Source organism: Castanea sativa, chromosome 2 (genome assembly GCF_040712315.1).
Source record: "Castanea sativa cultivar Marrone di Chiusa Pesio chromosome 2, ASM4071231v1".
NCBI lineage: Eukaryota > Viridiplantae > Streptophyta > Magnoliopsida > Fagales > Fagaceae > Castanea > Castanea sativa.
Window position 1 is genome coordinate 2,340,678 of NC_134014.1, and position 27,979 is coordinate 2,368,656.

Sequence of the window (27,979 nt, forward strand, 5' to 3'; positions counted from 1 at the left end):
AACCAGGTATTTTGATTTGGCTGAAGGAAAATAATGGGGCTTATTCTGTTAAAAAGGCTTACCAAACCCTTTGCTCATAATCTTCACGAGATCAAGCTTCAACCATCAACTTAGCAGCATTCAGCATAAATCTTTCAAGGCTAAAAAACAGCTTTATTAATCTCAAAATTCTCATTAAGTAAAGTTAAACCTCGAACACTTTCCTTCAATATTTTTCATACACGCTATACCTTTAGTTTATACTCAACCCAACTTTACATGCATTATGAATATAAATCCTCTTTCCCACTTTTTGGATCTCACTTTATATTTCACCAATAACATCTTATTGCATTTTTTTTTTTTTACTTTTCCTTATAAAATAACCAAATTTTAAAATGAAAACAAATCATACACATGGCATACTGGAATTAGTGAAACATAAAGTAAAACAAAAAAGATATGGAATAGAAAAATTATATTAAATGAACCATGGTTATTTATCCCTCTTTAAAATAAATAAATAATTATGTATATTGGTTCAGTTTATACCTGTTATAACTAAATAAAAATTACACATTTTTTAAACCATAGATCTTTATAAAATCTAATGATTAGAGGGAAGAGCTTGTGTCTAGTATCCAGTTCCACTTGACATATTGGGATGTGAACACGTGTCTAATTTTAGACACATATCTACATTCCAATGTGTCCAATAGAACTGGACACAGGACAAAAGTAGTGTCCATATTTAGAAATTAGAAATACACTACTATTTATATCATCATAAAACCTCTAGTAGTTTGTGGTTTTTATTTTTATTTTTTATTTTCCAATGAATACTGTATTTTGTGTTGTGTCTCTTTTAAGGCTTAGCTTCATTACTAACTTCTAGTCATCCTATACTAATAAATGCTATCTCTCTCCAATCAAACGCATTATGCTCCTTTACAAATATTTCCATGGAAAATATCTTTCTTTCTTTCTTTCTTTCTTTCTTTTTTTCTTTTTTGTTAAGACATGTTCGATTTATGAGAATTTAAAATCTCGAAATTTTAAAAAAATTCTTAAAAGTTTTTTTTTTAGAATTAAACATTCTTAAAAGTTTAAAGTCACACAATAAAAATCTAGAAGATTGTGAGTTAATAGTTCACATCTTAAATCCCTCCGTAACAAATTGAATTTTATGCATGTACGTGCAAGTTAGATTATCAAAACTATGTAAAAGAATGGGTGATGCATCTAACAATACATTTAAGTGAAAAAGCCTAAGGACACTAAAAATGAAAACTTTAACACTTTAACATCGAGATAAATAGAAAGCATAACATAGAGAGTAAAGAAGGCATGAGATATACGTAGAAAACCTTAGAAGGGATGAAAAACCACAAGTGAGCAAGGGGGAATATCCCTCAATCTTTAGAGCTCTCTATTATGTAAAAATGAAGGTCTTTGTATAATGATGATATTTTTTCCCAAAGAAACTCTTTTCTGTCAACCTCACTTTCCTAACCAAACTTTTTGCTCATTCTCTTAGTTTCTCTAGGTTCTTGCCCTAATTGTCTAGAAACATGTTTCTCTTATGGTACAAGGAATGTTGCTGGGTACATAAGGACAAGTATCAAACCGTGATTCCTCCATTTGAATCTCAATACAACTCTTATACTATGTTGAAGCTAGAGGAGAGAGAAAACACGCCGATGTCAAGGTAGTGGGATGGAAGGTGGCTCTATTACAGCGTGGGGAGTAAGCCTTAGACAAGGAAAGGGACATCAGGGATACCAAGAGTGATACACGTGTCTTCAACAGTGGTCCAACACAAGCTCAACCAATAAGAGGTGTTCTATAGCATCCGACCATAGGAGGTCGCTATCTCCGTTTTGTGCTAGTGTTAAGTGTCCATGTCAGGTGCAAATCTCACTCTTTTCCAAGATAGTCACACCATTAGCACGAGCCAAAGATCATATCCTTCAACTAACGTTTCCTTTCTTTTGCTTGTAGCTGCCCCACGTGTAAGGTCCGGATCTAGCCACGTCAGCACTCTCATGTGCCTTGGTTGGTGGGATGTACAATGCACACAATCATTTATTTATGAATCCCTTCCCAATCATTGTTTGCCTAAAACCAAAACTTTAAGACCCTTGCTCTTAACAAAGTCGATACCATTAAAACAAGTAATTGTCATATGTGCTCACTTTATGGAAAGGGCCTCTCAAATGTTGTAGACTCAACACATCTATTAAACTCTCAACTTATGAGAGGCTTACTTCATGGAACAGACACAAGAAATATATCTCCCTTAATACAACCCAAAAAGTCTTCTGTGCCCTCTTTTTTATTGTGAGAATTAGAGGTCTAACCTCCTCAACTTAAACTTACCTAGAATAATAATAATAATAACAACTCAATGATAATTAATAATTAATAATCATTATACACAATCATTTTACAAAATGATAAGAGTTAAAATGGGCCATGGCAAGAAAAACAGGCCCAAAATAAATACAAATCTGGGTTTGGGCTAGAATTGAAGCCCAACCCAAATTGACACCCAAAATTAAAGACATAGCTGTGCTTGCATAGTGCATTACTACCGTCATCCAAATTTTGAGACTCACCACCACACAGGAAAAAATGGCGCTACCAATGTCCGTACAATTCCCGGTAACCTCTCCATTCCCGTCACCCACAAAAGCCGGTCACCCACGCACGTCCGTACTGCTCAAACCGCCACGTGTCGGTCGCCTCTCTCTTTCTCACCCCAAACTCAAACCCCTAAACCCAATATCTCTCAGACTCAGGCTCAGGCTCAGGCTCAAAGCCATTGAAGAGACCCGAGAATCTCCCGAGTCCGAGACCCAGCAAACCGAGTCGGAATCGGAGAGTCAACCCGGCGGCGAGGTGGGATCGGAGATCAAGGAGGCGATGCGGAAGAGGAAGGAGAAGGAGCAGCAGGAGGGAGAGGGGGGTTTGTGGAGCGGAGTGGCGGAGGAGATCGGAGAGATCGAGTGGCCGCCGTTTGGTAAGGTTTTGGGCACGACGGGTGTCGTTTTGGGTGTGATTGCAGGGTCGAGTGTCGTTTTGCTCACTGTGAATGCCGTTTTGGCTGAGCTCTCCGACCGGGTTTTTGCCGGTAGAGGAGTTCAGGATTTCTTTAGCTGACAAAAATAGTGGTGTTAAGACACGTGGGCCCCCAGCCCAGTAAAAAAGGAAGGAAGGCCCATTAAGGTCAGAAGATGTACGTGCCACATTTTGTGACTTTGTGAGTGAGATCATATAGTGTGTTCTAGGATAAGACTTTTGGAGAGTTTTTGAATGAATTGTGTAAATCTTGCTAGCAACCTTTTTTTTTATGCACATTGAGAAATTGTAACTCATGTTGTTTATAGGCTTTGGTGCCTACTTAAGAAGATAAGGCAAAGTTTGGATCTAGTGTCCAATTATACAAGACTTATCACAAAAGTGACGCGTGTTTACTTTTGGTCACGTGTCATCATTCTAATGGGTTCAGTGCAACTGGACACTGGATCCAAACTAAGTCTAAGAAAATATATATCTCAAGAGTCTTAATTGGTAAATTCTTTGCTATTAAATAATGAACTAAATTTAGGCTCAAATATGAAATCTCATTTACACTAAAAATCAAATGATGTCTTCATTCTAATGTTGAGGATATGACAAAGTTTGGATCTAGTGTCCAATTATATGAGACTTATCACAAAAGTGACACGTGTTTATTTTTTATTACGTGTCATCATTCTAATGGGTTCAGTGCAACTGGACACTGGACCCAAACTAAGTCCAAGAAAATATATATCTCGAGAGTTTCAATTGGCAAATTCTTTGCTATTAAATAAGGAACGAAATTTAGGCTCAAATTTGAAATCTCATTTATGCTAAAAATCAAATGATGTCTTCATTCTAATGTTGAGGATATGGCAAAGTTTAGATCTAGTGTCCAATTATATGAGACTTATCACAAAAGTGACACGTGTTTACTTTTGGTCACGTGTCATCATTCTAATGGGTTCAGTGCAATTGGACATTGAACCCAAACCAAGTCCAAGAAAATACATATCTCAAGAGTTTCAATTGGCAAATTCTTTGCTATTAAATAAGGAACGAAATTTAGGCTCAAATTTGAAATCTCATTTACGCTAAAAATCAAATGATGTTTTCATTCTAATGTTGAGGATATGGCAAAGTTTGGATCTAGTGTCCAATTATTTGAGACTTATCACAAAAGTGACACGTATTTACTTTTGGTCACGTGTCATCATTCTAATGGGTTCAGTGCAATTGGACATTGGACCCAAACCAAGTCCAAGAAAATACATATCTCAAGAGTTTCAATTGGTAAAGTTTTTGCTATTGAATAAGGAACGAAATTTGGGCTCAAATCTCATTTATACTAAAAATCAAATGGTGTCTTAACCTAAAAATAATAATCAATCATCGTGAACCCACAACTTCAAATCTCTTCGTATCTTTTATATATATATATAAAAACGTATCTCCACTTCTTCTTACAATATACTTCAAAAGAGTAGAACTAGCTGAGCCATCCATAGTTTCAAAATTTATTTAAAAATTTAAAAAAAGAAAAAAAGAGAGATACATATCTCCTTTGTTATTGTAGTACTTCAAAGAGCAAATCTATCGCCAAAACTTAAAGGTGAAAATATATATCTTGAGATCATGAGCGAAGGATACCATTGAATCAAAGGAATAGGGTTTCTAGAGTAGAGCTGAGATTTTTTAGTCCATAACAAGTGATCAAGCCGAAGGCCTATTTTGTAAAAAATCTTTATTAGACATTCCCGACCTATTCAACTTCTGCTCATAATAAAAATATGGGAATGGGAATGGATTAGACTTGAGACATATAGAATGCTCCAAACCCAAACCATTTAAATATTTTAAATACCAAACCCTATTAAATTTTAGGAATTCCATCCCAAAATTTGATCCATGGACATCCCCATAACCCCATTCAATTGCTTTCAATTGGTTGAACTGGCATTCAAGCATGACCCATAAGCCATAATGATGTTATGGTCAGATTGTTCACTTCTAAGCTGTGGTGGTGATTGACTCAACTCATATGCAGAGGGAAAATTTCTCATAACCAAGAGATTGCAGCCCAAAAATCGAAAGTTCAGGACTCAAGAATATCTACTTGTCTTTCATAGATGCTTTGGACAGAATCCCTTGCAGCAGTACCTTTGGCAGTAATACTGTAATAGCCCTGTCTCCCACATACATACTTCATCGCATAGGATAAAAAAAATAAATGTGTACCTGGAAGATCTTTGCCTTGCAGCATTTGCAAAAGATTTTATAATTCGTTAATATTTACAGGTTTTTCTATTCATTTTTTGCCACTGCCAAAGCAACATGGTTTAGATATGGTTCAACCAAAAAGAACAGCACTGCCTTGGATTTCCTGATATGTCTAACAGCACAACTTCAAGCAAGATCCTTAAGAGGGACTTGATGATCAGAAATATTTGATAATCCTAAATACAGACCTAGATTTTTTAAGTCTAGCAGTCAAATATAATAGAAGACACCTGTTCTCATGCTCAAAATTTTACCTTGGCCTCATTTGCATGAGTAAAACACCAAAAGCCCTCCTCTTCACACACAAGTAACAAACACAAACATTCAGCAATAATCTTAACAGTCTACTATCCTCCTGATCAACCAAACACCAAAGTCTCCAACACCTAGCTCAAAACTAAAGAAATTTTACATAACAATATGAAATATGAAGGGGCAAAAGATACAAGACCTATCATTCGCTTCCACCAGCAGGGCCAACGAGAACTCCCTGAGCAGAACCTTCCTTCCGGCCAGCATCATCCTTGGTCTCACCATCAGGCTTTCTTATCCTAATTTTGTATTTAGCCTCAAAGTCAGAAATTTCCTTTTTCTTCTTTTCCAAAGCCTCATTGAGCCTAGCAATAACCTCCTCAAGCCCCTCTTTATTGCGCTGGACAGCAGGTAGGACTTCTTGGATGGTTCTCTCCACCAGAACACCTCCAATCATCCGGAAGCACCGTCTTGATGGGTCAAGTGGCTGGATAGCATTAATGACCAATGAGTGCTCACCCACTTCCATCTCTAGTTCAGTGATTTTTGAGTAAATTTGGTTTAGTTCAGTCCTCATAGAAGCATACTTATTTGCAACTGCTTGTTCATTTATTGGTTCCCTTTGTTCATCTTCAGCTCTGCTGGCCATGATTCTCTACAAATGAAAGGGGAAGGGACTTTTAAAAAGAAATAAATAAAGAGGATAAGTATATAGGATAGAAGGAACATTCCATATAAGCACAGGTATCCCCGCCAATTAAACCATTATTGTAGGGGATGGGATAGAACCGCTCCCCACCCCCCGGCCCCAAAACAAAAAAAAGAAGAAGGAAATATGATAGTAACTAGGATATGTATTCTGATAGAAAATTCTGATCCATTACAATATCCACAATCAGGGATAAATTTCTTAGTGAAGGGACTTCAATCCCATATGGCAACTCAGGTAATTCATCAGGAGGTTACAAAGTTTTAGCCTGAAGAAATAAGCCCTGTGGTTGGTAGATGCTTAATATTAGCTTTAGCAGTTGCAGGATTTGTCCACTTTAGATAAATCCATAAATCCAAAATATCCAAGAGATTTTTTTTATTTATTTATTATTATTTTTTTCCAGTGAGTTACACACACAAGTGCCCACAATCTCAGCCTCCATCCCATTACTATGGGAAGAGGAAGTGGCATTTAAGCTATAGTTCATTGGAAAGACAATGTTTTCCCTTTCTGTTTTCCCCTTAAAAACCTAATTTTAATGAACTTAATTCATCAATCCAGTTTTTAGTTTTATGCCAATGAGCACTAGCTCATGAAAATTTCTTCTCCCACAAGAAGAGGGTGGAGAGTGAGGTCATAAATTCAAGACTTGGGCGGATGTTTATGAAAGAAAATACAGTTTCAGTTTATATCAAAGCAAAAAAAAAAAATCCGTAGTAATCTACAAACTGAAAACCACCATATAGAACTTGATACATTTATTATGGCATTGCTTTTCCTTATAGAAAAGTGACTCACGTACCAGGTAATATTCCTATGGTAAAACATTTAATTCAAGGAGCCTAATATTATTGTATGCCCATCAGCATTACAGCAAAAAACTAGATTTCTTTGGACCAAAGAATGAAAACAAGCAAAACAAAGCATGGTGGGCAAAATCAATGAAGAAGACAAAATACAACCTTGAGAAAAATCAGTTAAACAACTCAATGCCCCTAGTTCTTTTAATTGTTAGGGCCTAAACATGAATTTAAATATTTTATTTGCACAAGAAACATGGTTTTAAACGACTTGAAGCTTCCATGGATTCCAACTACATGAACTTCATTGTTTGAATCTAACAATACGCTTAAAAACATTATCAATCACTGGATAACTTGCACTTTGTAATAAGATAACCAACAAAATGTCTCCAAACTTTTCTCCTTTAATTTTGGGACAGAAAACCTTGCTAATCACTTCTCAAATATATAATATCCTATTCAAATAACATTTAAAATCCCAAACCCAAGCTATTGCCACTAAACCCTATGAAAGAAAAGAATCAAATTTTAACCAAAATTAAGCAACAAGACCCACAACATGCTTAAAAGATCAAGAGACAAGAATGAAACAATTACATAGTTATTAAAAGCATACAAATTCACTACATTACTCAAGCAACAAAACTACTCTCAACGAAAATTGGATTTGCAACAGAGTAATCTGACAGTCATCAAAATTTAAAAATAAAAAGGTTTTGAAGATGCAGCTTCAACACAGTAATTTCATTTTTCCTTTAACAATAGCCTATACCAATCCTTGTTAAATTCATACATGATTGGCATCTCAGAATTTTTAAATTGCCAACACATTTTATAGTTGCTTTTGGATTTTGATTAAATCCAATAGCATTATGAAATACTTTTTTTTTTATAGGAAAAACAAGAAAGTATATGCCGGCATTCAATTCAATCCCAACAGTGAAATTTTTCGTATGAAATACAAAAAGCAGAATTAAATTCCAGAGTCAAAAATCAGAAAATCTGAGTTGACTTGCATTTACAAGTTCATGACCAGCTTCATTTCAGACAGTGAGACCTGAAGCCATGAGACAGTAGCTAGCAAAACCAACTCTAAAGCAATTGATACATAAATCCATATTCATATAACCTAATAACTCACTACTTTTTGTGATTATATAACCCTTCCATCGTTTTGGTAGTAATCCAAAATCAGCCAATCTTTAATATTTTTTTTAAGAAGTGAGTTTTTGGCCCAACAAGAGCCTTATAGTTCAACTGGCACCTTTTGGGGTGTCTAACAAAGACATCATTCAAACACCCCCTCCTCATTGTAACTATCGAATTTATCAAAAATTAGTGAGCTTTAGGCCTAAGGGGAGGGGTAAGGGGAGAATCGAACTAGTAACCCCAATGTTTAATGATGCAAGGTCCCAAGCAGATTCTGCTACCCCTTGGGGTCTTTTAGAGTAACCCATTATTCCACAGACCTAAATCATATTGGTATAAAGAGCAAAGTTGAGGGCATGTTTGGATCACCATGATTTTGAGTGATATCACTCAGTTTTCATTAGTGAGTTTCCAAAACGCATGGGTCCCACTAAAAAATCTTGTTTGGCTTGGTTTTTGGGTGATGTTTCCATCACTCAAAACTCAAAAATTTGAGTGATGGATGATGGAAACTAAAAATAGAATTTTGGTGTTTTCAATATCTGAAATATGAGTTATGGTGGCAAAAGGTGAGTTATGTGACCAAACAAGAATTTTGGAGTTTTTGAGATAAAGTGAGGTTTGGGTTATAATTTATGGGTTTTGAGTTTGAATTATGAGTATTAAGTTATGAAAACTGAGTCATGACCAAACCAAATAAGCCTTGAAACTCTTTAAAATTACAGTTGAATAATATTTGAAGTTCATTGTGTAAAGCGCTAATAATTATGTAGCTATAATAACTAGCACTTCTTTTTACTTTTTTTTTTTTTTTTTTTGGACCTAAATAACAAAGCTTTGTTAAAAAATCTGAGTTTCAATTCAATAACTGATATAACAATATTTGAACATTAGTAGATTCATTAAATTATTCTATACATAAAATCCCTAACCAAAAACAAAACTACTTATTCAAATTAATATAACCTAGCACAAACAAAGAATGAAAACCCAAGACCAAGATATCTCAGAAATCCCCATTATTCAGATCAAACACTATAACACCCTAAAAACACCAATTACTTTGGTTCAAATGAGACAGAAAAAAATCATAGGAAAAACCAAAACAACGTTATCATTCTTATTCAGATTTCTCATACACCAAACAAAGCCCTGGACCTCCAGTTTAAGAATGCATATATAAGAGGCACAAAAATAAAACAACAACAACAACAAGAAATAGAGAGACAGAGAAAAGGTACCAGGTCGATTAGATGAGGAGCAAAGTGGTGATGGCTTAGCTAAACTGAGTACTATGTATTTGACAAATTGACGCTGTGTTGTGTTTAGAGGGAAGGGGACGAACGAGGTTAAAGAAAAGGAAAAACAAATGACTAAATTGCAATTTAGTCCTTGTCAAAAAAAAACATTACAATTTAGTCTCTTCTGCGAGTTTCAAAATTAAAAAGGCTAAAATGTGAAACAGAGTCTCTAACTTTCTTTAGATTTCATTTTAGTCATTTAACTTTACGTTCGTCCATTTCAGTTTTCTAAATTTTAGATTTATTCAATTAAGTCATTTTTGTTAATTTTTTAGTCCTTGTCAAAAAAAAAATTACAATTTAGTCTCTTCTGCGAGTTTCAAAATTAAAAAGGCTAAAATGTAAAACAGACCCTCTAACTTTCTTTAGATTTCATTTTAGTCATTTAACTTTACGTTCGTTCATTTTAGTCTTCTAAATTTCAGATTTATTTAATTAAGTCATTTTCGTTAATTTTTGTTAAAATCTTTTGAAAAAAAATAATTTTTAATCATTAATTAAATTTTTTTAATTAAAAAAGTATATATAAATTTATAAAATTAAAAAATTAACCACAGCATATGATAAGGGTTGATAAAAAAATTTTAATTGAATAAACTTGAAAGTTAGAGTACTGAAATGAATAAATCTAAAATTAGACAACTGACTTATTATGTATTTTATCCGATTAAAAATTAGACACGTGACTCGCTTGTGCGACAAAACTTTAGTTCACACATCTGATCTGAGTAGCTCTAGTCTCACAGTGACATCTACCTAGCGTCGCTACACGGTTCTCTCTCTCTCTCTCTCTCTCTCTCTCTCTCTCTCTGCGCACCCATCACCGGCGGCGGCGGCACCGGCGGTAAGCTCTTATACCATCTAGTGTTATTGCTTACTGTGTTCACCGATTTCTCTCTATTTGAACCTCTTTTTTTTAAAATACATGTAACAATTGAGACCCCAAAGTGTATTCATGCTTCTTACCTTAGAAAAATATTGCACCTAGATTATTGGGTTTTTCAATTCTTATAAAATACTCAGAAATGATGAAATGCATATATATATATATATATATGTAATGTTGTGGTTCTATATGACTCTTAGCTCTATTTTTGAACATGCCCGTGTTATTCATCTTTGCGGATCATGAAGTACGCTTATTGAAATTGACCTCTCTTAAAACAAGTTCTCAACAAATTAATAATCTGTTTGGGTTTTGAATTCCATATAGAGTCGGGTTTAATTTTTTATAGGAATTATCGACCTAACACGGGTCACACGACTACTCGAAATTGTGTAAGTTCTAGTGGTTCTCAAGGAATCATGAGAGATTCTGTGAAATCCAAGATTCAAAACTTCTAATCAATGTTTTTGTGCAACTCTTAGATGAGGGACTATACACAGTCCAAGGGAATTATCAAATGCTTGAAGAAAGCTAAATATGCACCCACATTAGAATTTGCTTTTTTTTTGGTCAATTGAAACTGGCTAAGATTGATCCAACTAAAAATGATGTATGTGAGAGAGAGAGGGGAAAAAAGGGGGACTAACACCAATAGCAGCTTGACCATTGCTGGTGCCAACATCCCAAGCTAAAGATTGGTGAGGGGTGACAGCAGCAAGCATCGAGAACATGTAGATTGGATAAGTTGGCCTAATATCCACATAAATATCAGCTTGCTTACCAAACAAACTGGCCATTTTTTAGAGTCTAGGGTAACCCGATTTTTGTAGTTCGGAGGTGGGTTGGTTGATTCAGGGGTTGGCTATGAATATGGGGCTTCGATTTATGTTTAGTTTTTACTGTTGGTGCTTGTTTTCTTTATGTCTATGTGAATCATATCTATGATATTTACTGGTGTCTACTGTCTAGATTTTTCGGAAGTGATATTTACAAGTGTACCTATCACATTTATCTTGTCACTTGGTGGTACATTGTATCATATTTTGAGCTGATTGTTAGGGCTTGGTTGTGGAGTATATATTACATTAAAATTTGCTGTTTCTTTTTTCAGACAATGTTTTCATGTGATTTCTGTTGTCTTTATGCCAGTGATTGTTTGTCTTCCATGTGATATTTCTGTTATATTTATGTTAATGATATTTCTGTTATATTTATGTTAGTGATTATTTCCTTGTGATTTTTCTGTTTTCTTAAGGTTAGTGGTTGTTTCCATTTGACATTGTAATATTATTGAATGACTTAGGCTTAGAGAAGTGGCTTGTCAACCTATTATGATGTTGCTAGCACTGATTAATAAAGCGAACTGGTATACTGTTAGTGAGTCTAACATAGAGCGTTTGATGCCAGGCAATTGTAAAAGTCAAATTACACATACACATACACATACAGATTGAGCACCAGATGTCAGACAATCTGAAAAGTATTAGAGTGGATATTGCACTCTTTTTTATTTTTTTGATAAGTAAATAACTTCATTGAAAAAGAAAAGAGAACAAACAAAGAAAGAAGAAAAAACAAAGACAAAAAAACATTAACTACAAAGAAAAAGAGAGCTAAGGAAAAAAGGAAAAGAGTCACTAGATGTGAGTCCCCAAGCCCTAGCCCAATCAAATAGGGAACCAGAAAAGAGAGCAAGCAGTTGGTCCTTAGATTTATCCAAATCCTCAAACGTCTGCCGATTGCGTTCCCTCCAAATACACCACATCAAACACAGTGGAACTAGGTTCCAAATGTAAGATGAATGCTTCCCCAACCAATTCCACCAACTAAAAAGAAAATCTTGCACCGTACAAGAGGGAACCCATGAGATCCCAAAAATCCTAAAGACAAAACACCACAACCGATAAGTCTTCCCACAATGTAACAACAAATGATCCACTGTTTTACCACAGTAATGACACATTATGCAGCAACCAACGAAATCAATGCCTCTAAGTCTCAAGATATTACTGAAAGTGAATTTGTTTCTGGGTGAGATAATCAGACATGGTCCTCTTAAGGTTGACCATAACTTTATAAATATGCTGAATCCCAGCCAAGGATTTAATGTTAATACTTTCCAATAATCAGCAATAACTTTGGGTTTTTTAACGATATCAAAGACAATTTTATGAAAGTTCTCTTTCTGGAATTCATTAGGGCAATTTTTTTAATAAAAATAAATAAATAATGTTTTGGCCTCATGGGGAGGGGGAAGGGGAGATTCGAACTACCGACCTCTGCTTTATGAGGTATGGTTCCCAGTCAATTGTGTGCATTAGGGTAAAATGACCATACCATTTGTCTTCCAAAGAACTATAGCTGGTCTAAAACTTTTCTTCTTTAAAACTCTATCGGACTGGATGTCTATCATAGGAAGTCATTCTATTTCTTTGATCTATGATTTGATGGGTGCTTGTAGTTTATGTAATTGATTATGTTGGTCCCCGGCTGTATACTTCCTGTATACTCGGGTGACTCGTTATTAAGTTCTTGAATCAAATTTCCTTTACTTATCAAAAAAAAAAAAAAAGCTACTCTCCCAAGTTAAATCGATTCATCCTCCTCACCTCCTTAAAGAAACCCATATGCAACCTGAATCTCATAGGAGAGGAAGGGAAAGGGGAAAGAGAATCATGAAATGAGGTGATAGGTATGCAATTTGGCAAAGGCAAGGGTGATCTCAAGTTAACTGCAGTATGATGGCTAGCCTGTCACTCAACCATGTTGATTAGGGAAGAAAGAAACCCATTGCCTACCAACGCAAATCTACTTACCAACCGTCTGACCAGATTAGGCGATTCCATCAATTTGGGTAGAGATCAAAGTCAAGGCCAGCAATCCTACCCAATCTCTGCAAGATCTAATGAAGATGGAGTCAATCTTCATCAGATCTAATGGATAACAAGAAGAGAGGCTGGCAACTAGAAAGGGGTGATGCTGGTGAGGTTGAGGTTTAGGAGGGACAATGACAGGCAAGGTGGGCATTGTATTTTAGTCACATTAACAGTTAAATTCAAGTAGTTTAGCAACATTGACATCATCCTAATATAATGGCTTAATACTTATGTAACTTATCCAAAAGAGAAAAGAACTCCAATATAATTGTGTTGAATTCAACTAAAAAAAATTTGAGAAATTTTGGATTTAAATATGAGTTCTATAGGAGTAAAATATGGGTCTAGAATCTGATTAATGGAAATTCTTGAAACAAGGCTTTGCTGTAAACCTGAAAGATGTTTCTTGGGTTAGTAATTGAAGTGCAAGCAACTTGCTTTTCATGCTAGAGTGCAATCTCCAATCTAAAACTTTTCAGATTCTCTGGTATTCTTTAGTGGATTTATCTTGCAATCAACAGAATGGTGCATGCTCCTTGTCAACGAGTTTTAGCTCATATGGCACCTCCTCTTCCTATAAAAACAAGGGTGAATGGTGCATGTCTGACTTAACTAAAATCAGTGCATGCTCTTTGTTCCTTAAATGGAAATATATCTGGTATATATGTACTTTGAAATGTCAACAAGTCTTGCATTGTTTGTGACGTGTTCTCTTTATTCTTATTATTTTCTTGAATATTGGAACTCTTTTAAGTGTCCTTGTTTTTTCCAAGTTGTTGAGTCTACTCTGTCTTGTTGGGCATGTGCAGTTTAAATATAGGATAATGGGTCGGAAAGCTGGTTCGCTTTATATTAACCCAAAGAAATTTAGCTCTCTTCACAAACCTTGCATGAAGGAAATGATTGCATTTCTCAACTGCTTGGCTGTCAACAACAACAGTAATGATAAGTGCGTCCGGCAGAAGGAACTTTTGAGTGTCTGTATGGACTCTCAGGTGATATGACTTTTCTGATTTATTGCAACATATTCTTCTCCTATCTTTTTACAGGGCTTTTTACTCCTAATTTTTCATCCCAATGTTTTTTGATATTTTGATTATTTTCTTCTGGACTGTCCAAGGCAGTATATATCTCTAAAACTTTTGAATGCCTTTGTTACAGGCAACCAATAAAAGAAAGTCTTGGGGAAGCATTAATTACCACCTGCAGAGGCTTAGTAGAGGAAGAAAGTAGTTTGGGCTTATAGAGAAAGAATGTTTTATTAATGTCTCATCCTTCAAGTTCAGTTGCAGAGCTTTAGCATGGGAACTAATTTGGTTGGATCAGAAAAAAGTTTAGAAATCATTTCCCAATTTGAATTTAATGCATCCTATGAAAACATCTATTGTAGTTTATATTAATTCTTGTTGCAGTGAAGAATTTTACAGCAACTCTACATTCGGTAGAATGAAATTAGACAAGAAGGGCATCAGAGTTATTTCTTTTCCATGTTACTCAAAGCTTCGACATGTTATTGATAAGTGATGACCTATTTTATTTTTATCTGCTCACATTTGTCCATGCATCAGTTACCCCCGCCAAGTAGACTTTATTTTTCCTCTTTTTGTATTTCAGTTGCCCCTACCAATTCTTAGTTCCATGGCTTTCTTTTTGAAAGTATGAAGGGGAATTGAAACCTTTCTATCAAAGTAATGGAAGATAAATTGATCAACAAGCTAAAAATTTAGTTATTTATGTGATGGTTTTTGTTTTTACATATATTTTGGTGATCTTTGCTAAACTGACTTGAAACACCCTGGAGATTTCGAAGCCTAAAAGGTTAGCCCAATGGGGAAGAAGTCTAAAATTTACAAACTTCTCAACCTGTGTCACCTATTATTGGGTAAAATTTGCTTAATAGTACTTGTTTAGAAAAAAATTGGGTGAATAGCATATGTTTGAAGTTATTTAATTAGTTAGATTGTTTTTAGAAGTCAAGTTTGGCAAACTCGAGTTTAGACTGGAAGTCAAGTTTGACAAACTCGACTTCCAAGCAATATTGATGCATCTTGCTTGGAAGTCGAGTTTGACAAACTCGACTTCCAGCCCAAACTAGAGTTTGCCAAACTCGACTTTCAAAAACAGTCTAACTAACTAATAACTTCTTTCATGTACTGCTTTCCTAAAATTTTTCTAAAAACATACTATTTGGCAAATTTTGCCCCTCATTGTATCACTAACTTACTAACTTAGCCTTTCTATTTCAGCTCCCCCTGATTTGTTGAGTTTGGCTAGAAAACATAGAACATAATTTTTATTTATTTTTTAATCCATGTAAATTGACACATAGGTTCCATGTTAGCAAATATTTTGAGTTAAATGATTTCCATTTCTCATGTGATCCATTTCCATATATCAGTTAATAGCAACGACCTTTTGAAACAATATAATAGTATGAGGCTAATTAAATATTTTAAAATATAAGGTCCATTTTGAAACATGAGACAAATGTTGAGGACTAAATATATATAATATAACCTCAAAATTAGTAACATAGTTTATTTTTAAGTAAAATACTATTACCATTTTTTTTTCAAATTAAATTATTACTCTAATTAAAAGTAGATGATAAAAAGTTTTAAGAAATTTAATAGAAGCTTCGTTATTTGTTTAAGGTACCTAAGCTCCCTTGAGGTTTTATCACTTTATTGAAATGGCAATCTCCCGAAATGTTAGTATAAATGACAATTCTCATTGAGGTGTTTGTAAATATGTCAAATAAGTGTGCGTTTGGATTTCAGCCCAAATTATACAAAGTTTGCATTTTTGGTTGGGTCTCACAACATTGTTCACAATCCAACCAAAAATGTGCATATTAATGCATTTTTGGGTTTCACATCACTATTTACACCTTTAAAAATTATTTTGCTATAGTGTTTTCAGCAATAAGTTTTCAGTTTTCAACGTATAAGCAGTATCCAAACAGACCCTAAAATTATTTCCTCTTATATTATTACCTTCTTAACAACATATTCCATATTTTTTTTAAATGATTATTGTACAAACCTTGGGAGACTATAATCACTATATATATCTTAAGAGCACGATGTTTTATTTTTTCTATAGTTAAGAAAATCAGACATAGACTTATCTATCCCATGTATAGAAAGAAATCTCGAAAGGGAGTCTAATGTAAGACATTTCAAGTAGTTGCATACACTTGTAGTTTATCGTAAAAACTAGTAGCTATATTTAACAAAGTTAGCAACTCAATTTCAGCAGCAATCTATTAGTTCAATGCCAACAATCCTCTTGTGATTAATTAATTAGTTAGATTACGATTTAGCACTAGCCAATGGGATTTAGACACTTGTTAAAACTAATGCCAACAATCCTCTTGTGATTAATTAATTAGTTAGATTACTATTTAGCACTGGCCAATGGGATTTAGACACTTGTTAACCATTTAGAAGGCTACCAAGACCAAATAACTAGTATAAGACTATAAGTACCAAATAGTATTTATTTTGTACTCATGTTTGTATATGATTGAAAATAAATCTTGTGAGCTTTTTTTTTTTTTCTTTTTTAAGAATTTTGTGTTTTCTTTTTATCTAAAATGCCTAATCACTTAACTTAACAGTTTATTTTAAGCAACTCACATCCCATTTTAGTTCTAAATCATATCACGGCCTATCATATTTATCTACATCAAAACTTTTTTCAATAAATCTTAAGAGAGGTTGGTCTAATTTACCCTTTACTTAATTTTTTTTGTTTTGTTATGTTTTATTATTATACAACTTAAAGTAATTTTTATTGTTTCTAAAAAAAAAAAGTAATTTTTATTTTATTTTGACTAATTATCATATTGTCTTTATTTTAAATAAACTAAATTATCCTTAACCCTTTAAAAAAATTTGATCCTTTAAATTTGGAAATTTTCATTTGGCTCACTAAGTTTGATTATGTTTTCAAAATGATCATTCTATCCATCTTTGTAATTGATCTAGTTGTTAAGTACCAACAAAACGACACCTCATGGATGGAATGATCACATATTGAAAACAAAATTTAAAACAAAAATAATTAAAAAAAAAAACTCAATCGTTTAATGGACCAAGACGAAAAAAACTCCAAACTTTCGGGTACAAATTGTAATATAGACATTTTATAAAAAAAAATGAATTTTGAGTAATCAATAATCATCCTTGTCCCGCGAGTCGAAACTAGAAGAAGAGCTTTTCCTTTTCTTTTCTTGTATTGCTGCTTTTACACAACGTCGTCGATACCAGAAAGTTTTGCTTATACAATTTTCTCGGCTCCCAAACAGAGGGTAAGCTCATGTAATTTTCCGAGAATTTTAGTTTGTGAACTTACTTTTTACTTCTATATACCTCTAATTATTCTTTACACTACTTTTTAGGCTCATTCGGTGGATCTCTCATCTCTTTGTGTCGAAACAGCATCAATTGATTCGTCAACAGTACTAAACAGGTACAATTCTCTCTCTCACAGTGTGGTTTTTTTTATTATTTTTTTTACCTTAGGGTTCTAAATTTCTGATTGCAATAAATTCGACACAATATCGATTATTGCTTTATTTTCCGTTTGGTTCCCAAGAAAATTTATATGAGTAGATATATAAGCGTTATTTTGAAGAGTATCGTGTTTTTCTTGTTTAGAACTAAACAAAGTATTTGAATAAATAAACGAAGCTAATTATTTAGTTTTCGAATCCATATTCGGTTTAATTTTTGTAATTAATTGCTCACAATATGTTTGATTTTCAGTCAAAAACCTAATTTGAGCTTAAAAAATTTATGTACTATTGGCAATGCCTAGAAATGTTGAATTATTTGTATTTATTCTGATTCTGATTCTGCTTTTATTTTTGTTGTTTTTGTTTTTGAAGTTGTAATGGACATGGAATGGTCTGATTCGAAGTATGAACACCGCGAAGAGAGGGATGATGAGTCTCCAATTCGAGAACATTATGATGATTTAGAACAGGATGGGACTGATAAATCGAGCAAGCACCGAAGCAAGGATAGGAAGAAGAGTAGTCGAGGAGGGGAAGATAAGGAACATAGGAGTAAAGACCGAGAACGATCAAAGAGAAGTAGCGATGATGTTGTGAAGGAAAGAGAGAAAGAAAGCAGTAGGGATAGGAGGAAAGACGATAGAGATGAGCGAGAGAAGGATAGGAGCAAAGATAGTAAGGTGAGGGACAAAGAATATGATAGGGAAAAATATAGAGAGAAAGAGCGTGATAGGGATAAAGATAGAAAAGATCGAGGGAAAGACCGCGAGAGGGAGAGGGAGAGAGATGCAGAGAAGGATAGTGATCGAGGACGAGACAAGGAGAGGATAAAGGAGAAGAACCGGGATAGGGATAGAGATAAAGAAAGAGAAAAGGAAAGGGATAGGCCAAAGGAAAAGGAAAGGGAAAAGGAGAGAGATAAATATAAGGATCTTGAAGGAAGCAAATCTAAGCTGGACCATGAAGATAATAGGGATAGGGATGCTTCCAAGCAAGGGAGGTTATCCCATCATGCTGAGACTGAAGAAAATACTGAGGGGTCATTAGGTGGAGCGCACTTGTCGGCATCAGAGCTTGAGGAGCGAATATTGAAGTAAGGAAATCTTTTTGTATGCCTTCTTTGTTGCATTTTGATATATCAAATCAATAACTAGTATTTGAAACATTAAGTTCTTGAAACCATGTTGACCATACTTTCCTACTATCTTGGTTTTGCTTGTGTTTTGCCAGTAGCTGCTTTGTACTTAGCACTGTATTGGTTATTATTTAAGTTACTTTCTTTTCCAGCATTCCCTTGGATTTTGTGTCTAAATTAGTTTAGCTGAATGGTGATTATTTGGTAGAGTGATTTACATCGTATTTATCTCTTCTAGGTTTTTTTTGCATTCTATGTTGGCGGTGTGACAATTCTTCCAGAACTTTAAAAAGCCATTTTTCCAAAACATGTTTGATGTAATGTGAATATGTTTCTTTACACCTCTTTTTAACCTTTTTGTTCAGGAAAAGAGAAGAAAGATTGAACAAATCTGAAGGTGTTTCTGAAGTTTTGTCATGGGTTAGTCGGAGTCGTAAGCTCGAGGAGAAAAGGAATGCTGAAAAGGAGAAAGCATTGCGACGCTCAAAGATTTTTGCGGAACAGGTTGTGTTTTAATTGTGTTTCTTTTTATTATTTTTCTCAAAATGATTGATTTTATGTAGGATCTTTTATTAATATCAGTGTGAATTTTCTCAGGACAATGTTGGTCAAGGAGACAGTGAAGATGAGGAAGAAAGCCATGGTACTGCACGTAAGGGTTCTTACTCCATATGATTTGTCTTGTAAAATCGAATTCATGTTGTGACATGATTTTGAATCAGTCCATTCTGCATTTTATTAGATTTTGAGTGCATAGATTGGACTGATTCAAATACCATACTCATCAAGTTCTATTGAGTAGTCATGAAATTTCCTAATGACATCCAAGCTCCATAATAGAACTAAATTTGTGTGTGTGTGTGAATGTAGTTAATTATTCTTATGAGTTTGCACCAGTTTATGATTTATGGCCCACTAGTGTGTTCTTCTAGAACCTGATCTGTAAGCCAGTGGTTTTGTTTGATGTGTTCCTACATCACTGATCAATACTGATATTGTTTCTATTTTGAATACTTTATAGATAATCTGGCAGGAGTTAAAGTTCTTCATGGCATTGACAAAGTAGTGGAAGGTGGGGCAGTTGTTTTAACGCTAAAAGATCAGAATATACTTGCAGATGGTGACATCAATGAAGGTAAACTATTTTGGTGATACTTTTTGTTTGTCAGGGCCTTTTAAGATGAGTCGACACATTTATATAATAGAGGTTTTTGGTCTGGTGTGACAGAGATTGATATGCTTGAGAATGTTGAACTTGGAGAACAAAAGCAGCGAGATGAGGCTTACAAGGCTGCAAAGAAGAAAACGGGGATCTATGAGGATAAGTAAGATGGAAACTTATATAATTTGTTAATTATACCCATAATTATATGAAAAAAAATGATTGACATATGTTATGCATTCTGATGTTTTAGGTTTAATGATGATCCCAGTGCAGAGAAGAAAATGTTGCCACAGTATGATGACCCCACTGCAGATGAGGTTTGATTTTTGGTTTTTCCCATCACTCTTTTTTTAAATATTAGTCTGAGAAATTTCTTTTCCTTTTTCAATTATAACAAGAAATGTTGTGCATGGGGATTGGTCATGAAATTTTTCACTTAATTTATTCTTCTTTCCAGGGGTTAGCTCTAGATGAAAGAGGACGTTTCTCTGGCGAAGCAAAGAAAAAACTCCAAGAGGTAATTCTTTCTCCAAAAAATAAAAAAAAAACCCGGAAAATGTAGGAGAAGAATGGTTGTGTTTGAGGATGAGGAACTGTGTGCGTAGTCATTTCATTCTTCTAATTATTGTTTGTTGTGACTTCCTATTTATTCAAGTTGTAGTCCCATTCTTTCTACTTTCTGCTCTTTTTTTATTGTACTGAATTTGTAGGGATAGGATTTTCCCATTTGAAATGAATTTTTGCTTCTGTTGGTGTTTGAATGCATTTTAATTACTCAACTAGTTTTTTTCCCCCTAACTTATGAACATTTTTCCCCTTTATTGCCAGCTTCGTAAAAGGTTAGAGGGTGCTTCCAATAACATTCACTTTGAAGATCTCACTGCAATTGGGAAGATCACATCAGATTACTATACTCAAGAAGAAATGCTTAAATTTAAAAAGCCCAAGAAAAAGAAATCCTTGCGGAAGAAAGAGAAGTTGGATTTGGATGCGCTTGAAGCAGAAGCTCTCTCTTCAGGCTTGGGAGTTGGGGATCTTGGCTCTCGGAATGATGCAAGGAGGCAAGCCATGAAAGAGGAGCAAGAAAGAGCAGAGGCTGAATTGAGAAAAAATGCATACCAGTCAGCCTATGCTAAAGCTGATGAGGCATCAAAATCACTGCGGATGGAACAAACTCTTCCTGTTACATTAGAGGAAGATGAGAATCCTGTTTTTGTAGATGAAGATGATGATCTTTATAAATCTTTAGAAAGAGCAAGGAAATTGGCTCTTAAAAAGCAAGAGGAGGAGGCAACATCTGGTCCTCAAGCAATTGCACGTCTTGCCACTACTGCCAGCAGTCAAACTGCAGAAGATCTAAACCCCACAACTGGAGAGTCGCAAGAAAACAAGGTTGTCTTTACAGAGATGGAGGAGTTTGTCTGGGGTCTCCAGCTTGATGAAGGTATTTTCCTTTTAACGTTCATTCATGTGTTTGCATAGAATGAAATTTGAGCTGGCTGTGCCCTGCTTGAATTGAGATTTCTTCATATTTAATATTTTTGACTGCTTTACTATTTCTGGCCATTCAATATCTTGTGGTCAGTTGATATCCATCTTTTTATCTGGTCAAATTCAAGTTTAATTATGACCATTTTTCTTTGGAAGTTGTCCTGATCTTGTGCCTATTGATTTCCTTGAGCTTTCATTTGTACCCCATTAAAATACAATTTCATGTCTTAGTTTGCTACAAGTTTTCAATTCCTCCAATGGTTTTATAAAAATAGAAATAACTTGTACTTTTGTGCTCTTTCAGAAGCCCGTAAGCCTGAAAATGAAGATGTTTTTATGCAAGAAGATGAAGAGCCAAGAGCTTCCGATGAAGAAGTAAAAGTTGAGGCTGGTGGATGGACTGAAGTTAAAGATGATAGTAAAGATGAGCACCCTGCTGATGAGGACAAGGAGGAGATAGTTCCAGATGAAGCTATCCATGAAGTTGCAGTTGGGAAAGGGTTATCAGGTGTGCTGAAGCTGCTTAAAGATCGTGGAACACTTAAAGAAAGCATTGAGTGGGGTGGCAGAAACATGGACAAGAAGAAGAGCAAACTTGTGGGTATTGTAGATGATGATGAACCAAAGGAGCCTCGTTCATCCGCTCTGGTTGATTTTAAAAAGGAGATTCGCATTGAGCGGACAGATGAATTTGGGCGAATTGTAAGTGCTTCACTTAACCAGCCAATCATTTCTTATTTTTTTTTCTTTAGCACAAATGGCCTCTCCTTCCCACACACACAGATACTGATGTCAGTTACATAAACAATAGCATTATGGTTGAGTTACATTCTCTATTTAATGGTTTAACAGGACATCTGCTTGTGGGATATCATATTCTGCTGGTTAATGAGGGAAATTATCAGAAAAGGAAAGCGCAATTAAGGGCACAAGCCTAGTACACAGAAAGTATACTAGAGAAACACCCCAAAACAAAAGCTAACGTCTCCCACAAATTTGAGATGGAAAAGTAATTTGCATATGATGTTCAATTTTAGTGAGAACCTAAAAAATAGAAACTTCAACTTCATCAAGGGAAATCCACACCCCTCAAAATTCTTCACATTCCTCTCTCCAAATATACCATTTGATACAAAAAAGGGAACTACTTTCCAAATTTCACCACTACCAGGTCCTCCAAATTGTCTGTTCTAACATGCTGACAATGAACAACTGTTTTAGGTTTAACCCATAAAACCTTGGATAGAGCAAACATCAATGTCCCCGATTCTCTGGCTATGTCACAGTGAAGAAGTAGATGATCTGTTTTCTCTCCACTTGATTTAGACATACATACAACAGTAACAACACCAATGCAATAGTATTATTTGATGCTTTCTCTAATTATTTATTGTTACTCTTTCTTACTGCTGTTGTCCAACTAAAATGTGATTCTAGGTGGTGTTCTAACCTTCTAAGGGTATATACTGTTATGTTATTTGACCATTTGGGTGGATGATGCTTATGCTTATATAGAGAGACAATTTACATATGGCGTGAGGTGTAGTTTTTTGAGTGAAACCAGTTGGGATTGTGGTTCTTTAAAATTGTGTTATAATCTACTCGGCTGTTTGAAAGATTATTGTATAAATCTCACATCATGTGGGCTACATTACATATGTTAAGGCCTGATTTTTCATCTCATGGAATTGAATCATCTCTCTCTCTCTTCTTCCTTCCCGCCACTTTAATTGGTACAAAACACATCCATGAGTGGAATTGAGACAAAACTAACTGGGTACAACATAGGTTATTTTTTTACACCATTCCACTTCATGCCACTACGGTTTCATATAATGGTTGTGAAGGGTGCATGCATTTAATGCTAATAAAAAGAGTACTCCAAGAGGGTTGCACTATTAGATGGGGACTATACCTATATAAAAAATAAATAAATAAATAAAACAATTAGATGGGGACCACACATTATGAAGTGGACTTATTTATTCAAAAAACAAAATGTCATGAAGCAGATATCACCAGTTTGAAATTCCCATTCCCCATCCCCTTGGGGCGAAAAATTAATTACAAAAAAAAAAAAATAATAAGGCCATAAAAAAAGTAATACCATTTTAAATGTATTGAAACTACATTGAAACTATTTATTGTGTTGTATATTGAATTGGAGTCACGATTGAAGACAGGTGATGTCATGAAAGCTATTTGCTACTGCTCCTGTTCTTATGTAAAGAGGAGATAGACATGGGTTAGATTATCAGGATAGATGTGGTGTGATATGCAGTGACTTCTTCTCCTATAAGAGTTAAAAAAATTGACAACCTCAAGGAAATTTAAAATTAGAGACTGTTTCTGCATGACCATGTCATAACCTGCTGTGTTGTCTGTGTGCTAGTCCAGTGTTGCAGAAGAACTTACTCAGATCTTTATGAAAATCACAATATGAGCCAACTTTTTTCTTTTAATCCTAGTTTATAGTATAGGGCAAAGATTCCTATGGACCTGTGTTATGACAATATGGATTCAATTTGGTGGTTGATTTTTTTAAAAAGTTGTCCATCCATGAAGTCAAACTATACTTTCAATGGTATTTTCATTCCCTGCCTCCCACTTCTATAATTGGCCATACCTTCTCTGCATCTCAAGGCACTTTTTTTTAAAAAATTTAAGTGACATTTTAAGACAATTTCTCATGATCCATCTTGGATTTTTTTTTTAATACTAAATAATACCTTTATTGAAAAAAAAGAGAGATATTATGGACACAAGGTGTATACACAAAACTCTTTTAAAGAATGGTACAGAACAAGTGATTGCCTATCACTATTGCCCAAGCACTGAGACCACTGAAACAGATATCTCAAAAACAAGGTTTGTAGTTTATGATCTATCTTCAAATTGGATAGAATAGTTTGGATATTCCACTTTGGAGGAGGAGCGGCGGGTTTAATGAGTATTATTAGTTTGAAGTAATAGAGAACATGACAGTGGATAGAATAGACTGGTAGGAACGAATACATGTGGCTGGCCCTAACCACTCTGGTGAGGATCCATAGCTGACCTTAAAATTTGGGGACTAAGAATTGGCTGTTTTTTTTTTTTTTTGTTGTTAGCTGAAGACTTTGAAACTCAAAGTAGTTTAATGGTCTTCTTCTTTCACAAACAAGATGAGAGCATCTTTGGTTCATAATTGAATTCTGTAGCTTCTTAGGAAAAAAAAAAAGATTATGTTATAGCTTATTTTGTATTTTCCTTTTTAGTGTTAGTGTGCATTGTTGACTTATGTCCATGTTTTTACCAGATGACTCCAAAGGAAGCCTTTCGTATGATTTCGCATAAGTTTCATGGGAAGGGTCCTGGCAAAATGAAGCTAGAAAAACGCATGAAGCAATATCATGAAGAATTGAAGTTGAAGCGCATGGAGAATTCAGATACACCATCAAAGGCTGTGGAGAAGATGAAGGAAGCTCAAATGCAGTTAAAGACGCCCTATCTTGTCCTTAGTGGTCATGTTAAACCAGGGTATGCATCATCCATCTGTATCATATGTCTACTTATAATTCTGACCAATTATTGCCGAATTTTTTTATGAGGAAAAGGTAGATGAGAAGCATATTCCCTGTGTGATTGGGGTAGATAAGAGATGGACTGGCATGATACATCATGCCACTATTTTTTTTTGGCAAATGAGGGTATCCAAACCTTTTTGAGTATCTGACCATTCCCTTGGGTGTGTGCAATCCCCCCGTCCCACACACACTAGGTTATTACGAAGAGAAATTCCTTAAGGGTGGCTCCAAGATGCTAGCAAGAGGTTTCAAACTCAGAATCTCATGGATATCATGAGGCTTTAAGAACCACTAAACCAACCTCTTGTAGGGTTAGATACACTTGGACACCTTAAAATATGTGTGGAAATAATATGCATACAAAACTTTAATCCTCAATAAATATCATTGTAGGAGGTTAAATGATTAGTTAGAGCATTGCATAGCTTCTTTGGACGTTCAGATATTGCATATGGTGTCTTACATTTATTCCCCTTTCTATGTGAGTGCTGGTAGTGGTGCAAGCATTTATTGTCTGATGATTATGTCTTTACAGTTTTGGTGTCATGGCAAAGAATCTTAATTTCTTGTTGAGTCAGTTGGGGAGCTTGATGGTTAGGTTCTAATCATTTGTTGAATCATATTGTTATTAAAGACTATCTAGATTAAAGGGGATTTTATCAATTGGGTTGTAGAACCCATGTTGGTTTGTATCAAATTGGAGTCAATACCTGCTTAAAGGATCATCATCAGATTAAGTTTTGGATATCTAGAATTTTGTTATTTTCAAAGATAAACACATCTTGTGTTTTGCATCCCTCCTAGGAAGGCTTACTTCTTAATCAAAGCTTTGAATTAGTGAATCATGATTAGTCTCTAGTTGTATGCTCTAAATGGCATTTTTATTCTTAACATCTGTTTACTCAGTTTATTTACACTTTTCTTTTTGTATGTATTTTATTACCAGGCAAACTAGTGATCATAGAAGTGGATTTGCTACTGTCGAGAAGGACTTTCCGGGGGGCTTGACGCCAATGCTTGGTGATAGAAAGGTCAGTAACACACTAAACTTTTTGTGATATTATCATTGTGTATGTTATATGCATGTGCACGTGTAGAATGTTGAACTTTTCTTTTTTAGTCTTATGGATATGATCTGAGGAACTATCTTGAAATATATCAGGCCTTCTAAATTTCATATGTTAGTACAGTTTTAGCGGTGGTGGTTGCAGTTTTCTTTAGTGAAGGATTTCACAGGACTTGCTTCATTAAAAAATAAAAATAAGGTATCTGTCGAGGTGCAGCCTAGTGGTTGGAGGCTTGAGATGAGTTGCAGGCCTAGACATTTTGGGTTTGATCCCCACTAGGGGTTCCCCTAGATTACCTTATACATGGTTTTGGTGGGTGGGTTGTGTATCCGTGATTAACTTCCTTGGGGGTGGGTTTAAACGGCCTTGCCTTGGTGAGGTTCCACGCCATCAAAAAAATTATAAAATAAGATTAAAATAAAAATAAATAAAAAATCTTTCAAGAGATGCCTAATGTACAACAAAAAAATTACTGCTAATGAGCTCTTGCCCAAATGGCGCCTTCTTCCCATGTAAGAGCAACGTGGTAAATGAAGTTGGGGTTTAAGACCTACCAGCTGCCATTGTATTACAACCAATTAAAAAAAGGAGGGAAATTTTTTTATTTTATGTCTTTTTCTTGAGGATAAAAATCCTTAGTTTTTTAATATCGATCCTGACAAGGTTAAGAATCACATGATCTGCTCAATAGCATTCCATTTAAGGTTTATGTATCATTTAATTTTATTCACTCTGTCCGCATTGCGTGCCCTGATTACGAAGGTGTATTTTCTGTTCATCTTTTAGGTTGAGCATTTCTTGGGGATAAAGCGTAAAACTGAGCCAGCAAATTCAGCACCAAAGAAGCCTAAACCTTGAAGTTAATTTTGGGTGGAATATAGAAGCTGAGCTAGTGTTCTTGCTCTAAAGAGGGTGCCATCAGATGACATTAATGAGTTGGTTTCCTGCCACTATAAATGCGGCATTGGAGTGTGTTAGGCGAATAGCTGGCCGACATCTGTTATGGCCATGGAAGGAGAATAGAGTAGAGTTGGTTGGCATTTCTGTTAGGTGACTATTATTTTTTTTTTCTTACAGAAAAGAGCTATGGCTTACCGAAATTTTGCTCATTATTAATACTACACATCACTTTGCTTGAGCAGTGTTTCATCCCCCCTCTCTCTATCTCTGTGAACTAACATGCTGAATTAACTGGATTTTACCATCAACAGCTCAAGTCAAATATGAAAACTGCATTTTGTTAATTAAGTCGTTGGACTGAACCCCGATTCTTTAACAGAATCCGCATAGATTGATGTAATATTTGCCCCGCTGATACTTGTGTGCATGCTTGCTTCTGTTAAGAGATGCTTTCCATTGTAAAGCCAGACCGAGATACAGTTGCTCAATTTGAGCTTGGCTTTCAATTCAGCCCGACATCCTATGGGTACAACCACTTGGTTGTATTGCAAAAAATCGACTTTATATATATATCCTTTTATTGAGCAAAAGTATTATGTCATGGTAAAATATAAGTTATGCACTTATACTTGTGTACCAACGTGAAGTACTAATTTATTTATCAAAAAACACAAAAAAGAAAGAAAGAAAGATAAAATCATCTATATAATATCTAAAAGTTAAAGCATAGCATTTGGTCTAATTGGTTCACATTCATTCATTTGCTCCATTTCAGTCCACTTTGGTCTCAATCTGTCCATTTAGCGCCACTTCAGTCCATTTCACTACACTT

The 27,979-nt window shown here is 34.9% G+C and overlaps 4 protein-coding genes across 4 annotated transcripts; 3 read left to right on the forward strand and 1 right to left on the reverse strand.

Moving 5' to 3' along the window:
- Window positions 1-2,562: 2,562 nt before the first annotated feature.
- Window positions 2,563-3,427, forward strand: LOC142624041 (uncharacterized). Its single transcript, XM_075797540.1, has one exon. It carries the CDS (start codon window positions 2,614-2,616, stop codon window positions 3,139-3,141), a length of 528 nt encoding a protein of 175 aa, XP_075653655.1. The 5' UTR covers window positions 2,563-2,613; the 3' UTR covers window positions 3,142-3,427.
- Window positions 3,428-5,645: 2,218 nt separating this feature from the next.
- LOC142623142 (prefoldin subunit 2) lies at window positions 5,646-9,634 on the reverse strand. Its single transcript, XM_075796546.1, has 2 exons — window positions 9,480-9,634; window positions 5,646-6,229 (listed from the first exon to the last, which is right to left on the reverse strand). The coding sequence occupies exon 2, from the start codon at window positions 6,221-6,223 to the stop codon at window positions 5,777-5,779; it is 447 nt and encodes a 148-aa protein (XP_075652661.1). The 5' UTR covers window positions 6,224-6,229; window positions 9,480-9,634; the 3' UTR covers window positions 5,646-5,776.
- A 614-nt stretch (window positions 9,635-10,248) lies between these two features.
- Window positions 10,249-14,851, forward strand: LOC142623999 (uncharacterized). The gene is made up of 3 exons (XM_075797490.1): window positions 10,249-10,383; window positions 14,111-14,296; window positions 14,463-14,851. The coding sequence occupies exons 2-3, from the start codon at window positions 14,126-14,128 to the stop codon at window positions 14,532-14,534; spliced, it is 243 nt and encodes an 80-aa protein (XP_075653605.1). The 5' UTR covers window positions 10,249-10,383; window positions 14,111-14,125; the 3' UTR covers window positions 14,535-14,851.
- Window positions 14,852-17,418: 2,567 nt separating this feature from the next.
- Window positions 17,419-27,557, forward strand: LOC142623827 (SART-1 family protein DOT2-like). Its single transcript, XM_075797290.1, has 14 exons — window positions 17,419-17,616; window positions 17,707-17,777; window positions 18,196-18,916; window positions 19,324-19,462; window positions 19,556-19,610; window positions 19,980-20,093; window positions 20,187-20,283; window positions 20,374-20,440; window positions 20,581-20,640; window positions 20,952-21,567; window positions 21,919-22,316; window positions 24,913-25,133; window positions 26,127-26,211; window positions 27,034-27,557. The coding sequence occupies exons 3-14, from the start codon at window positions 18,201-18,203 to the stop codon at window positions 27,103-27,105; spliced, it is 2,640 nt and encodes an 879-aa protein (XP_075653405.1). The 5' UTR covers window positions 17,419-17,616; window positions 17,707-17,777; window positions 18,196-18,200; the 3' UTR covers window positions 27,106-27,557.
- Window positions 27,558-27,979: the final 422 nt, after the last annotated feature.

Excerpts from the sequence above, each read along its gene's own strand:
- LOC142623999 (XM_075797490.1), top strand. The coding sequence starts at position 14,126 with ATGGGTCGGAAAGCTGGTTCGCTTTATATTAACCCAAAGAAATTTAGC. Across the intron at positions 14,297-14,462 it reads GTGTCTGTATGGACTCTCAG|GCAACCAATAAAAGAAAGTC; the intron begins GTGATATGACTT and ends CCTTTGTTACAG.
- LOC142623142 (XM_075796546.1), bottom strand. The coding sequence starts at position 6,223 with ATGGCCAGCAGAGCTGAAGATGAACAAAGGGAACCAATAAATGAACAA.
- LOC142623827 (XM_075797290.1), top strand. The coding sequence starts at position 18,201 with ATGGACATGGAATGGTCTGATTCGAAGTATGAACACCGCGAAGAGAGG. Across the intron at positions 20,284-20,373 it reads ACGGGGATCTATGAGGATAA|GTTTAATGATGATCCCAGTG; the intron begins GTAAGATGGAAA and ends CTGATGTTTTAG. Across the intron at positions 20,641-20,951 it reads CAAAGAAAAAACTCCAAGAG|CTTCGTAAAAGGTTAGAGGG; the intron begins GTAATTCTTTCT and ends CTTTATTGCCAG.
- LOC142624041 (XM_075797540.1), top strand. The coding sequence starts at position 2,614 with ATGGCGCTACCAATGTCCGTACAATTCCCGGTAACCTCTCCATTCCCG.